The sequence below is a fragment of the Lichtheimia ornata genome (assembly GCF_029851405.1).
Source record: "Lichtheimia ornata isolate CBS 291.66 chromosome Unknown scaffold00087, whole genome shotgun sequence".
Classification (NCBI taxonomy): domain Eukaryota; kingdom Fungi; phylum Mucoromycota; class Mucoromycetes; order Mucorales; family Lichtheimiaceae; genus Lichtheimia; species Lichtheimia ornata.
In genome coordinates, this window is record NW_026695407.1 from 49,579 (window position 1) to 64,109 (window position 14,531).

The 14,531-nt window shown below is 43.5% G+C and overlaps 4 protein-coding genes across 4 annotated transcripts; 3 read left to right on the forward strand and 1 right to left on the reverse strand.

Moving 5' to 3' along the window:
* Window positions 1–3,988: 3,988 nt before the first annotated feature.
* O0I10_011321 (uncharacterized protein) lies at window positions 3,989–5,450 on the reverse strand (the record flags this gene model as incomplete). Its single annotated transcript, XM_058491290.1, has 2 exons — window positions 3,989–4,848; window positions 4,910–5,450. The coding sequence occupies 2 exons, from the start codon at window positions 5,448–5,450 to the stop codon at window positions 3,989–3,991; spliced, it is 1,401 nt and encodes a 466-aa protein (XP_058337935.1).
* Window positions 5,451–6,136: 686 nt separating this feature from the next.
* Window positions 6,137–8,398, forward strand: O0I10_011322 (uncharacterized protein; the record flags this gene model as incomplete). Its single annotated transcript, XM_058491291.1, has 9 exons — window positions 6,137–6,247; window positions 6,309–6,357; window positions 6,453–6,565; window positions 6,633–6,696; window positions 6,751–6,801; window positions 6,866–6,957; window positions 7,020–7,762; window positions 7,860–7,898; window positions 7,960–8,398. The coding sequence occupies 9 exons, from the start codon at window positions 6,137–6,139 to the stop codon at window positions 8,396–8,398; spliced, it is 1,701 nt and encodes a 566-aa protein (XP_058337936.1).
* Window positions 8,399–9,334: 936 nt separating this feature from the next.
* On the forward strand, window positions 9,335–11,745 carry O0I10_011323 (uncharacterized protein; the record flags this gene model as incomplete). The annotated part of the gene is made up of 7 exons (XM_058491292.1): window positions 9,335–9,512; window positions 9,565–9,737; window positions 9,809–10,155; window positions 10,213–10,423; window positions 10,481–10,702; window positions 10,810–11,253; window positions 11,332–11,745. The coding sequence occupies 7 exons, from the start codon at window positions 9,335–9,337 to the stop codon at window positions 11,743–11,745; spliced, it is 1,989 nt and encodes a 662-aa protein (XP_058337937.1).
* Window positions 11,746–12,639: 894 nt separating this feature from the next.
* O0I10_011324 (uncharacterized protein) lies at window positions 12,640–14,507 on the forward strand (the record flags this gene model as incomplete). Its single annotated transcript, XM_058491293.1, has 6 exons — window positions 12,640–12,754; window positions 12,834–12,927; window positions 13,053–13,218; window positions 13,310–13,674; window positions 13,744–14,231; window positions 14,305–14,507. The coding sequence occupies 6 exons, from the start codon at window positions 12,640–12,642 to the stop codon at window positions 14,505–14,507; spliced, it is 1,431 nt and encodes a 476-aa protein (XP_058337938.1).
* Window positions 14,508–14,531: the final 24 nt, after the last annotated feature.

A 14,531-nucleotide genomic window follows, 5' to 3' on the forward strand; every position in this document is an offset into this window, starting at 1 on the left:
CGATGTACAATGACACCATGGGCATCTTTGCTGACAGGGGACTTGCCTACAGCAAGTCGAAATTGAGCATCTGAAAGCTGAAAGGGTGACAGATCATAGAGTAGAGCATTTGGATTATCAGCACGGCGCCATACTTGACGAGGGTTGTTGAGTGATGTGGATGTTGGCAGGATCAAGGTGTCACGTTCGTTGAGAGCAGAGGCATACGTTATGGTTTTGCCAGGGGGTGATTTCTCACCCGGGCTAATCTGAACTTTATCGGGAAGACCCATGTCGTTCAATGTCAAGTCGCTGGACCCTGGCAGAGCAAAAGATGCAGAGGGTCCTCTTTGTGTAACTCAGCTACTTTGCATGACTGGAAGGATGGAAGGATGATACTATATACTGTTGACAAAAGCCCGTACATTGCGGTCTAACAGCCATTTCTTCACAATAGCCACTGTTGTCCACTCTATGACATGTGAGCGATTCTCCTGCTTCAGACATTCATTTCCATGATTGGATTATGTTGATCCGAGTTGATTTGTCCGAGATACAGCCAAAGAGGGATTACATCAATCCACACATCTAACCATGTCTATGTTGCTCAACTGAAGTAACCTTGTATGAGCGTAGCTCAGCCAAATCAACTCGGATCAACATAATCCAATCATGGAAATGAATGTCTGAAGCAGGAGAATCGCTCACATGTCATAGAGTGGACAACAGTGGCTATTGTGAAGAAATGGCTGTTAGATCGCAATGTACGGGCTTTTGTCAACAGTATATAGTATCATCCTTCCATCCTTCCAGTCATGCAAAGTAGCTGAGTTACCCAAAGAGGTCCCTCTGCATCTTTTGCTCTGCCAGGGTCCAGCTACTTGACAATGAACAAAGACCACTTCTCATATAGCATCACGCTTACAAGCATAAAGGTGCTTGTATCTCCAAACTTTACAATGAAACGTGGGGTTTTTATTAGAGCAATGTGCTCGGCTTGGCCAACAGCACCTTGTGTGAAAGTTTCACCATCAAGCTTGCCATTCCCAGATTTCGCAATGTCGCTACCAGCCAAACTGGATCCAGGGGTCGACCTCTTCGACGACGACGACCAAAAAATATTTTTTGGGCTGTTTGCGACATTGAACGCGAAACTTTCACACAAGGTGCTGTTGGCCAAGCCGAGCCCATTGCTGTAATAAAAACCCCACGTTTGATTGTAAAGTTTGGGGATACAGGCGCGTTTATGTTTTACCTATGCTGTAAGCGTGCTGGAGTTGCTTTTTCCTAGTGGATGGTGTCGGCTGCATTAACGGAAAGATGAAGAGCTGAGTGAAACGGCACGTGGGTGGTTACACAGACTTGTCCTTGACAGGTTGCTGCACAAATGGGTGATGATAATGATTGCCTTTTGTGAAGGTACGTAAGTAAACAGCATCCAATAATGAAGGTGTGTCAAGGTATGCATCACATTTGCATGTAGAAGAAAGTCGAGCTGCATAAACCAATTTGTATATGTAAAAAGATACATATACATACTGAATGAGTCACTCACCCTGAAACTCAATGGAGGGATCTCTTCACTTTTTCTCTTCTCAAGCTCCTTATTGTATCACAAAAGCCATGTACCTTCTGCATGACCGATAACCGGACCACCTTTATTATTCCATCTTCGAAGCAATAGTATGTAATCCACAAGCTAGCAACCTCCAACAAGCGTTTAATAAATAAACAATGCTTTGTTTCATCTAGCTATCTTGCTATGTACTGTACATTGCCACCACCATCGTCGTAGTCGTCCTCCGTCATCATTCCTACTCGTACTCGTCAGCAGTCGTCAATCTCATCCGTCACACCAACATCCAAAAACACACAACTGCCATCATTGTAAGCATATCCACGATAATGAGGCACCAAAAAAACGCGTATTTGAAATACGTCACCTATTGATGTGCTCATGATGATGGCGCCACAGGTCACAATTTTGATATAAAGTACGACTAGTCATCTTGAGAGTGCCATGTATGTACATTTACGTAACGAATGGTGTAAGCATCAATGATCATTCATCCACGTTGATATCGGTTACTTGGTCATGACGGCAATATTATGGTGCAATAGCAAAGTTGTGCAAGGTAGAAAGCACATTTATTGGATTGTAGCCGTGAATGCAAAAGACAAGTGTGTTACTAGATAATATTGCCAGATGAAGTAGATACGGGTGAATTACATAGAGTCAACGGGTGTCCTTGTGCCATTGTATTCTTGGTTACTGCTGCCATAAACACCTTCATCCATAATTGCAAAAGAGCTGCTGCGTGCATTAACTCACCTGCCAATATCCATCCATGGCTGTAAACACCTTTGGTCAATTCCATCCCATCCATCATCATCCTAAGCCGTATCCACGTGATGTGATCCATCTTTCCTGCTGACGACACCACAAAATATCAAAGAGACATTCCAGGACTTCTCATCACTGCACTTGATCGCATCCTTCCATCCATAACCATTGTAAACCCAATATTGCTGCTGATCTGCTTCCTTTTCCATCCGGCTGTTGGTCCATCCCTTTCCTTGGTCATTTTCCATCACAGCTCATCTAGCTGAAGGTTGCTTGTATTGTGATGTACTTGATATAGCAAGTAACTTGAGACAATGAAATAAAGACCTTGCTAATAGCAACAGCTGCAGCGTTTGGTTGTGGCAGAGTGTGCAAGAACGTGTGTTGTAGTAGAGTGACAAGGTTGTGAACGCTGTTTGAGTCAAGGGAGCAAAGGCCTTGCCCATAGCAATTGCTGGATTGAATGCTGTTACGTTTGATTGTAGCAGGGGAGCATACAAGAGAGTGTGTAGCATCAAGAGAATAGTGTGCTGTAGAAGAGTGACAAGAAGGCTGTGTACACGCCATGCACTTCCATTCAGTCAAAGGCAATCGGATCAAGAGAGTTGTAGTAATGACATGATGGGTTGAAGCAGGGCAATCGTTCGCAGGTGGTAGTTGTATACTTGAATGGGTCAACAGTTGAGAATGGGAGGAAAAGGCAATACGCTAGGAGTGGAAGAAGTGGAAATTAAATAGATCAAACACCTCTTGTATAAATGCATGAACACTGTACATCAAACCTTGATATTGAGATTGCCTCTCTCGAACCTGAAACTTTCACACAAGATGATCTTGGACATGCTGATCCATGTTGTATTAAAAAAGACGTCATGTACATTTGAAAAATTGGAATGGCAGGGTGCAATGTGGGGTTTACTATGAAAGTCGGAAAGAAGGTCAGCCCCAGATTCATGATGTATCGAATTAGTATGTATTACCTTGGGATTCCCCATATCGAACCTGAAAATGATACAGAAGGTACTCTTGGGCATGCTGATCAACTTCATTCAAATAAAATTCGCAGAGTTCATTGTGAAGATTTAAAATGCGGGGAGGTCCAAATGGTGGATGACGGGATCGATCCGGAACAAAAGAGCGGACGGCCCACCGCCCCGAAGTTGCCCACCTCCAACTTGAAAATTGGTCAGCAGGGTGCTCTCGAGCATGCTGATCAATATTTTCTAATAAAAACCTCACGCTTCATTTGAAAATTTGGAATGGGAGCGTCCGCAAGTTTGAAAGACAAAGACATTCGCAGGGTCTGTCTTTCAAGAATTTTCGTGTTTGCTGTTTTGGCGTAGCTCAGTCAAATCAGCTCGGATCAAGAAAGTTGAATGATGGAAATGATCGGCTGGAGCAGGAGAATCGTTCGTATGCATTGGTTTAGGAAACAAAGTTGAATGGGAGGAATGGGCTATTAGCTGCCTGTTTATGGATGTGGGTCGGCTTATTACAAATATGGTATCTTAGTGTAAAGAATACTACGAGATTATAATGTGGCTGCATAAACGTATAAGATCATTACTCCATAGGCAGTGCTTAACAAGGAATGAATAGTTTACGAGCGAAGAGATCAATCGATGTTTATTTGCATTATCAAGGTATGCTCCGAATGATACTATGTCATGTCACTAAACTTGAGCTTCTTGTATATGCATGATGCGAATGTTGATATATGCTTTGATGGTTGTGGACTAAACGTGGATGAATCGCTGAAGATGGCTCCAAAATTGTACATTGTCGTTCTTGTTGATCCTTCCCCATGAGCCGCTTTGATCCCGTCATCGATCCAGGTCTTCTCATATTGGATTTCGAATGCATTCTTGAATACTTTGTCTCTGATCGAATGGTATCTTCTATTGATGAAGGTGCTGGCGGTAGTGATCGGTCGTAGTAAGCATTATCTTGAGATGCTAATATAGTCATGCTGTAACCTAGCAACGTCCATATCAGAGCTGCCACCAAGGATGGATTGCTGCGTAGTGATGATATGTTATTGTTGTTGTCGTTTTCGTTATGCACGATGATATCTCGTTGATATGGTTTTGATGAGGGATGTGTATGATGTTGGGGTGATGATGGAGGTGAAGGTGGAGCAATGTTGGTGGCGTTGGTAACAGCAGCTTCAATAGGTAACGACTTTTCCAAAGAATGCATCTTGTTGTTCTCAGACAATGAATTGGTGTTTTGATGTGATGTATTTGGTGCATTAGGTCCACTGGATGACGATGATGGTGATGATGACGTTCGATTGTCGTCATTGTTCTTCTCTGGTGGTCTCGATGCTGATGATGATCCTCCCTTGTCAAGTCTTCGCATAAGTTCTCTGTTCTTTTCTCGGCACAATGCAAGTTGAAGCTTCAGGTCATCTCTCTCTTTTTGTAACTTGTCAGCATTCGCACGGATAAACGACACCTCAAGATTCAATCGCTCGTTCTCATGCTTTTGGTGTTGCAAATCATTCTCCAATGTAGTAACGTATTCTATATATGAAAACAATGAATTGACCTCTCTCATTGTGTGGATAAAGAATCGCTTGGTTACCTTTCTTACGACTCCTAAACTTTCGTGCGGAGATCTTGTTTCGTAGCTGTCTCCTTTCCTTTGAAGTCATCTTCTTGAGCTCGGATTCTGATGGATGATCATCCTGGTCTTCTTGTTGTCGTTTATCAGATGCCTTTTCATCATGGCCTTGTTGTACATGTTCTTCGGACAAACTTCCCCCACTGTTACTGCTGCCTCTTCCATCAGGACTTGCTGATGACATCGATTGGTTACAAGACGTATTATGAATGGCTGGAATAGTGGTTGATGGTGGCGTATTGAAGGTAGATTGTGTCAGGGCATTCATCGTTAATCCATTCGTTGTTTGCTGTTGAGGAGGAATGACTTGAAGTGGAGATAAAGACATGGCTTGAGGTAAAGGACTATCGAACAAGGCTTGAAAGGAGTTGACGTTTCCAAGAGCTTCATTCACTGGAACATTGTTGACCGGCAAGGTCGTCGTCGTCATGTCCACCATTGGATTCGTCAATAGCCAGTCGAATAGTTGTAGATTGTCGTCATGGTTGTCGTTGTTGCTCATGTGTGAATTTAAATAGAAAAGTGGAGAAGGAAGAGTGGCTGAAACGATCTCCATCGGTTCCCACCTTAATCGGACGTTGCACCAACGCTGCTGCTGCTGCTCTTACATAATACACCGCATGCATAATAACCCTTACCAATCTCGATTTCCTTACGCTGTGATTTGCCATGAAACGATACACCATCGTCTAGATCTAGCACATTTGTTAATACAGTCTTTATCATGAATGAATAATACCATCCACCATGCTTCGGGTGTATAATCTTTTGGGATGCACCAAAATGCGTGCTGTTTGAATCATATATGGGTTGCTAGATGTCGCTATGATAGCGTCATAACATGTGCGCTATTGTCACTCTCTTGGACCGATGGCATCTATCACAACAATAGTCTTCCGGTGGAGTGTTGTATCCTCTTCATCGTTCTTTGTCACCGGCCAAAGTATCATGATACATGTTGTTGTACAATGCTTGAAAAAGGCAACATCGAACATCAACAAAAATGGTGTATCATCCAACCACTTCTTGTAATGTTTATGCATCTAATGCAGCATTCGGCATCCGGATTGTGTCTCATTTTATGCTAAACCCAGTGCTATACTAAAGATAAAACCGACTTCTGAACTCCTAAATCCTTTATAAAGACGAAGGTGATCAACGAGATATCTAGCATCTCTGGGTTCTACTATGTCTTCAGCACAGGATCACAATATTGGCAACCAGACATCAGCCACCATCGAAAAAGGTGCACACGATGAAGCAACTCGGATCACAGGGCCAAGACTCGCACTTGTGATGGTAGCAATTGCTTGCGATATTGTATCATCGATAGCGTTACTAATCTATGCTATGCTCATAGATCAGCTTATTTTTCAGCTTGTTGCTGGTATCCTTGGATCAATCCATTGGTATGTATGCGTGTGTATTATTAAATGCCTACCTTGAGTATGCAACATACAGTAATCTCGCATCATGAATCATTACCTTCATCATCATCCACCAGTCTCCACAGCATTGCCCGTCATTGCATCCACGTTTAAGGCACTTGATGAGGTGGAATGGGTGGGTACGGCATACATCCTCCCCATGACATCATGTCAGCTACTTTTTGGAAAGGTAATAATGCTGGACAACGTTACCCCGCATTCGATTTTGCATTTCTAAAAATTGCCACCATGCCCAGCTTGCAAGCATCTTTGGGCGTAAAGTTGTATTGATCATCTCAATTATCACCTTCCTTATTGGCAGTAAGTACCGTAAAGCGTGATCTTTGGTGTCCTTATTGTTGAGGCTTGCAATAGGTGCTCTTGCTGGAGCAGCACAAAATTTCACAATGTTGTGTGTCACGCGAGGTAAGTAGACCCAATGATATAGCATGATCAAAATGATTGACGTACCTGTGATGGATGAGAAAAGCTATTCAAGGCATTGGAGGTGCTGGTATTGCCCCTTCCGTTATGATGGCGATTAGTGATTTGGTGACGCTTCGTGAACGAGGAAAGTACCAAGTAAGTCATTTCTATCATTATCAAGGATGGTGATGATGATGTTGACTTTTTCAAAATGGCAGAGCATGGTTGCATTATGTTGGGCAACCGGATCCATGGCCGGCCCAGTGGTCGGTGGTGTTTTAGCTGACACGAATTGGCGTTGGATCTTTTTCATCAACCTGCCGATTGGTACGCTTGCCTTGGTGTTACTCTTTGTATTTTTACGTATCCCAAACAACAGCATACATCAAGGTGCATGGTGGAAGCAGCTGAAACGGATTGACTTTGTTGGTGCATCTACCTTTATCGCCAGTGTGGTGTGCTTCTTGTTAGCCACACAATGGGGTGGAGTTCGCTATCCATGGTCGAGTCCCATAGTGATTGCGCTCTTTGTGGTTGCAGTGGTACTCCTTATGATAACGATTTTAGTTTCATGGAAGCTGAGCAGTGAACCAATGCTGGAATTGGACATGTTTTACGACCGTGCACGATCAGCACTCTACATTGCAGTAGTGGCCATTGCTAGTGCCATGTTTGCCAACATTTTTTATTTACCCATCTACTTTCAAGTCGCCAACGGAGATTCACCAATGATAGCAGGAGCCGAGATGTTGTCATTTCTAGTCCCTGTGGATATGGTCAGCGTCATTTCAGGTTTCATCGTATCAATGACAGGGCACTACAAGATCATGTTCCTCCTTGGCACTGCATTTATTGCTATTGGAGGTGGTTTACAAACAATGCTCACAATCGATAGCGGGAGAGCTGCGCAGGTGTGCTATCAAGTAGTCTCTGGTGCAGGTGTTGGGTTTTGTATTCAAAAGTAGGTAAAACTATTTACAGTGTAGCAGCGTGTTTCACAACATCTCATTATGCAATGCTTTTTTTTTGTGTATTGATTGTTATGCAATGCACGTTAGCCTCTTTGTCGCAGCACAAGCATCTGCACCTCCAAACAGGTACGAGTATAGACCATGTAATAGGCAAGCAAACATGCATGCTGATCATTCCATTATAAAGGGTGATGTCTGCCATTGCTTTGGTTTCCTTTTTTGAGTACTTTGGATTTGCATGTGGTATTGCTATGGGAGGTGCCATATTCAACAACACGTTGCAGCACTATTTGAGCAACACTACAACTCTCAACGCGAGCCAAATCAAGGAGGCTCAAAGAAATCCAGAAATGCTCAAGAACATTCGTGATCCAGGCCTTCAAAGGATGGTTGCATCTGCTTTTGCTTCAGCTCTTAAAAAAACATTTCTCGTTCTTGTCGTATGTGGAAGTCTAGCATTTGCATGCTCGCTCTTTTTGCATTGGAAGATCCCACCAACATCCAATGACGATGATGATGCCACTCAAATGGATATGAATGGTGATCCCAACAATCATGAAAAAAGTGCTGGACAACGCCATCCTGCTGCTGATGATGAGGACCAGGAACGATCAGCTTCGGATTAACCCTGCCTTTGGATCGACCCAAAAGTAAATCTTTGATATAATACATGTACATGCATAAGGAACAAGACAAATTGTCAAGGAGATGGGATCAAAAGCTATATATACTTTATTAAATGACAACCCCTCCCTCGTGTAACAGCAATGGGGACATGTGATGAGACACATTTTTAACTCTGTGTGGTGTTTACATTTTCCCTTGCACAAAAACGGCCGCATGAAACGAATACAACGAGCCATCCACAGCCGTATATGATACCGAATGACCAGATCACAAGAGCCGTGCCGCCAATATTTCATATACACAAGGAGATGGAGCTTCTTCTTTGCGAGGAGTCAATATCGGTGAGCAAATCGGATGCGATTAATAATGAGCAATGGAGTAGTAAATCAACAGGGTGCAATGCGGGGAGAGCAAGGAGATACATCTTTACCAGCTTATGGATGCTAGGACAAGGAGAAGGCATAGTCATGGTGAGGGTTCATGTTCATGCTTGCTGTTACAAAAGGAGTGGAAAAAGGTAAATTCGTTCGGGCAATGGCCTCCTTATTATTCCCGACTGCATTACAATGACTGATACAAGGTTTTCAATTGACACTGCTAAGCTTATTATACGGTGCCAAAGTGATGCATGTCACTTGTGGTGCATGCAACAAAAAATTCTTGCTATGGGCAGGTTAATGGAGTGTGGGACAAGATCTTGACCCAGCGGAAAGTCAAGAAATGCTGGACGAGTAACGTAAAGATGAAATGGGACAAATCTTGGGGTCATACGACGATAGAATAGTATGGCACAGCAGCTATAGAACATACACACCCTTTCTATGGGGGTGTTTCCAAGGCAACCCTATTGCTTTATAGGTAGGTTTCAATTTTACCCTCCTTTTCTTTCACTTTCTTTTCCATCAAACACACACTTTTTTACTCGTTAATTCATAATGCCACCCCAATACAAACCACCTTACACTGTACCTGCACCCAACGCACAAGATGTCGAGGGTGAAACGGTTGCCATGCGACACTTTCTCTTCAAGGATAAATTGGTGGATAAGCCTGATGACCTCGAAAAGCAGACAATGTGGGCCATGTATCTCCATGGCAACGAAATTGGCGGAGGTACATAAAAGTGCACTTGCATGTTTATTTGGGTATCTTATTCTTTACATAGATCGGCCTTTCTTGGGAGCAAGGCGGATGGAAGATGGTGTTGCAAAGGAATACGTATGGCAAACTCACAAGCAAGTACGTGAGCGAATCGACAACTTTGCAAAAGGGTTGTCAACGCTTGGCTTGAAACGACAAAGATCATTGGGTATCTACAGTGTGAATCGACCTGAATGGGTAAGTACTTTTTTAGCTGACAGGGGAGGGGGGAGAGAAAAAAGTGGAATGATACTTACATGTGCATGTAGACGATTTCCGAGCTTGCATGCTATCGTCAATCATACATCATTGTGGCTCTTTATGATACCTTGGGTGCTGAAGCTATGGAGTACATCATCAACCAAGTCGACATGGAATTCATTGTTGCAAGCTCCGACAAGGTTGGAAACATTGCTCGGCTCAAGGACAAGTTGCCAACCATCAAGACGGTGATTGCAATGGATGATAAGGTCAAACAAGAGGATAAGGATGCTGCGGCAAAGGCGGGTTTGGTTCTTCACACCTTTCAAGATGTCGAAAAAATTGGTCAAGGTCTTACTGAAGAAGAGCATGCAGGCCCTGAACCTGATGACATTGCAACCATTTGTTATACAAGGTAAAGGATGACAGCGGCATTCAAAGTGCGTTTAATGCTAACATGTGTCGTTTATAGTGGTACAACAGGTGTACCCAAAGGTGCTGTATTAACGCATGCAAACTGCGTTGCACCTATTGCTTCCATTTCTGCTCTTGGTGAAACCGGCAGCTTTGCCAAGGTCAACCACACTGATGTTTACATCTCATACCTACCAATGGCCCATGTCTTTGAGCGTGCTGCTCAAGGCATTCATGTATTTAAAGGAGCCTCTATTGGATACTACCAGGTATGCTCATATCATAGGGATGCGTAATTAACATACTGATGGCCTATCATTATGCAGGGTGATACGCTAAAGCTATTGGATGATATTGCTGTGCTAAGGCCCACTGTATTTTGCTCCGTACCACGTCTTTTCAACAAGATTTACGATAAGGTGCTTTCAGGTGTTAAAGCCAAAGGAGGCGCTAGCAGCTTTTTATTCAATACGGCATTCAACCAAAAGAAAGCCAACTTACACAAGACGGTGCATCATTGGCTTTGGGATAAGGTTGTCTTTGGACAAGTAAGTTATAGTGGCGAGATAAGAGGATGGCTCATGCGTCATGGCACATGTTGGTGGGGGAGGGGGTGATGATGGTGATGATGATGATTGATGACGGCGGATGATAGATCCGAGCCAAACTAGGTGGACGTATCCGATTTATCCTCAGCGGATCGGCACCCGTGTCACCAGATGTCATGGATTTCATGCGTATTTGCTTTTCAGCCCGGGTGTTTGAAGGCTATGGCCAAACTGAAAATTTCTGTGGTGGATGTTTGACAGTGCAAGATGATAATACATCGGGCGTTGTGGGTGTGCCATTCCCTTGTACTGAAATCAAGCTTATTGATGTCCCCGACATGGAATACAAATCCACTGACAAGCCATATCCAAGAGGAGAAATTTGTATGAGGGGTCATTCGGTCATGCAGGAATACTATCAAGTGCCCGATAAAACAGCTGAGACAATTGACAGTGATGGGTGGTTGCGTACCGGTGACATTGGCTTATTTGACAGTGCTGGTCGTCTTCAGATCATTGACCGACGTAAGAACATCTTTAAGCTATCACAGGTAAATCATTGTATACATGCTTTATTGCGTCATGCCATGCTCACATTACGATGCTATGTATGTAAATTCTTCATGTAGGGCGAGTACATTGCACCTGAAAAGATCGAAGGCGTCTACCAAAAGCATGAATTGATTGCACAAGCCTTTGTATACGGCGATTCCCTGCAGCCATCGGTGGTCGGCATTATCGTACCTGACAAGGAGGCGTTGCTGCGTTGGGCATCAAACAAAGATATGTCAGCTGAACAGCTATGTGCATCCGAAGACGTCAAAAAAGAAATCTTGGGTCTTCTGACGACATATGGCAAGCAAAATGACCTCAAGAGTTTTGAGCAAATCAAAGCCTTACACTTGACGATGGATGAGTTCACCGTCGAAAATGATCTCCTGACACCCACTTTCAAGTTGAAGCGTGAAGTAGCCAAAAATGTCTATGGAGAGCAAATCAAGAGCATGTATGAGACCCTATCCAATGGCCGTAGCTTTAATTAAGTAATAGTAGTAATTGCCAAAGACCTATTCAATAATGATAATACATGTGTGTTATGAGAAGAAGGGTGTTAAGAGAAGGGTTTATACTCATGATGATGATGTACATACATGATTGACCCTTAATCTTGTTGATGCAGCAGCGTGGATCACACCGAGACTGATTTTTTTTAAAGTAGGTGATGTCGTGTTTTTCCCCCGGCTCGAAGGCCGGTTTGGCAGAAACTATTTTTATTTTTGGGTTGGGTTATAGCAAAAAAGTAACCTAAATGGTGATGCCGTCGAGCTATCCGGGACAACATTGATGCTGTTGTTTGTGGATAACCCATGAGACAAAACATGTTTTGGGTCGATCCAAAGTAAACAAACAAAGGACACACGAGACTTTGTGTGATCTCGAGTGTGTGAGTGGTGTAGATCGTAGATCGAGTGATCGAACATAAAAGAAATACAGCAGCACGTGCTGCACTCTTTTGATGTAAAAGTCCCCTTGTTTGCACCATACGTGACAGTGCATGTGTAACCTGTGCGCAAGTGTTGCGTGATCTCTCCACCAGCTCCAGCATCCAGAACGTAGATGTACGCTAATGGATACGCATGAATGTGGATCAGGGCATTTTATCACCAAAATGGAAAGACGAACGAGATTATGGTGGTGGTGGATGGATGGCTGCAGCTGCTTTTGTTCCCGACAACCGATATTGCAGAAAGATGATGCGCTGTATATAAAAGGGAGATGGTTGACAATGTCTCCCCCCCCGCCTCCTCCCCATATCTTTTTTACTCCTGTCGATCCCATCCTACATTCATTGTTTCTTTCCTTAGCACACGACAATTTTCCCTTCCTTTTTGTTCTCCATACTACTCCTACGACAATTCCACATTCACAACAGCGCTATGACCCAACTCGATAACAAAATCGAACGAGACCTGCTACGAAAACTTGATAGACGTCTTGTTGCATGGGCTGCCTTGGCATACTTTTCAAATGTGTTGCTACGTAACAACATGCGTAAGTACCCGACATCGTGCGTGTATACATGTGGCAATGATGCTAACGCATAATACATATGCCAATATGAAATGATTAGCACACGCCTTCACCAATGGCATGAACACAGACCTTCATCTAAATTCATCCGCCTACAATTGGGCCAACAGCATGTTCTTTATCAGCTACTCCATGTAAGTATGACCACCATTGTTACCACTTTTTGTCTCCTTCCCGCACAAGCATCTCCTTGTGCATATGCTATTTTTGTCAATGGCTGACATGCTCTCTCTATTGAAATTTCTGCACCATAATACAGATTCCAAATACCGAGCAACGTTGTATTCAGCCAAGTGTTACCGCAATGGTACTTGCCATGTGCTGTAATATTATCAGGACTCCTTAGCAACCTGATGGCGCTTATCACTCATCGACACATCATGCTATTATACGTCGTACGATTTTGTCTAGGACTGGCAGAAGCTGTAAGTGTTGTTTTCCCCAAGCACACACAAAAAAAGATCGCCCAAAATGAGCTATGCATCCAGGGACTCACATGAAGGGATTCAAAAATAGGGGTGCTATCCATGCATCATCTTTCTTATTGGCAGCTGGTACCTCCAAAAGGAGCTTAACATCCGAACTGGGATGATCGTCATTGCGTCCAATCTTGCGAGTGGTGTAAATGGCTTGCTAGGAGGTGCAATTGCATCCAATCTTGAAGACTTGTGGGGCATACGTGGATGGCAGTGGCTGTTCATCATCCAAGGCATGTTTGCTATTTGCATCGGGATCTCTGGATTCTTTTGCTTGCCAAACTATCCTCACAATACACCCTGGATCACACCTGAGGAACGTCAAATTGCACTACGGCGCAAGCCGATGAGTGTCAAATCGCCACTAGAGGAACAAGAAAGCCTATTGTTGGTTAGCGCCAAGACGTGAGTGTTGATTGGTACCTTTATGTTCTGGACATTTCATTTACACATGACCCTTTCCTTCCATATTAGGCTCAAGCACCTAGCAACAACTCCATACTGCTACTTGCTCACAGCCATGTTTGCATGCATTGTGATGGGTGATACAATCATGCACAATTTGACCATTATTTTAAATGGCCGCGGCTATTCATCGGCACATGCAAATTTTATGAGTGTGGGTGTGTTTATGTTTTCTATCTTTCCAAGTCTAGTGCTAGCACGCACATCCGATACACTTCGTCACAAGGGATTGCATGTTTTCTTGGTGTCTTGTTGGTCTGCCATGTGGTACATGTTCTCGGCTCTCGTAGACACACAAGTCATTCTTTTTGGTGCCGCTTACAGTGCAACACTCAATGCCATCTTGATGCCCATCACACTCAACTGGGCGAGTCAAATTTATGCTTGTGATCACGATATGCGCGCCATCATCCTACCAGTCATTGTCACCTTTGGCAATCTTATCCCCTATTTGATTCGTCCATTAACATGGGAGGTCACCGATGCGCCTGACTATGGTAAGCTTTTTCCCGTTTTCATTGTTTATCACTTTATTTGGTTGCTAAATGTTTTGAATCTACTACTACATAGTCAAAGGGAAGTGGTCGTGCGTTGCTGCAGGTCTTGGTGCTGCTTTGTTTTGTGTAATCATTGCACTCCTTCTTCGTCTCAGGATCCTTCTCCCGCAAGATGTTCGCCGTGAACAACAACCCTTACTTGGTAGCTCAAGTCATGCAAGAAGGAAAAGACGCTATCCTCGTTACACAACCGACTACAAGTCTCTTAACATGTAAATCCCCTCCACCTTTTTGTAGTAG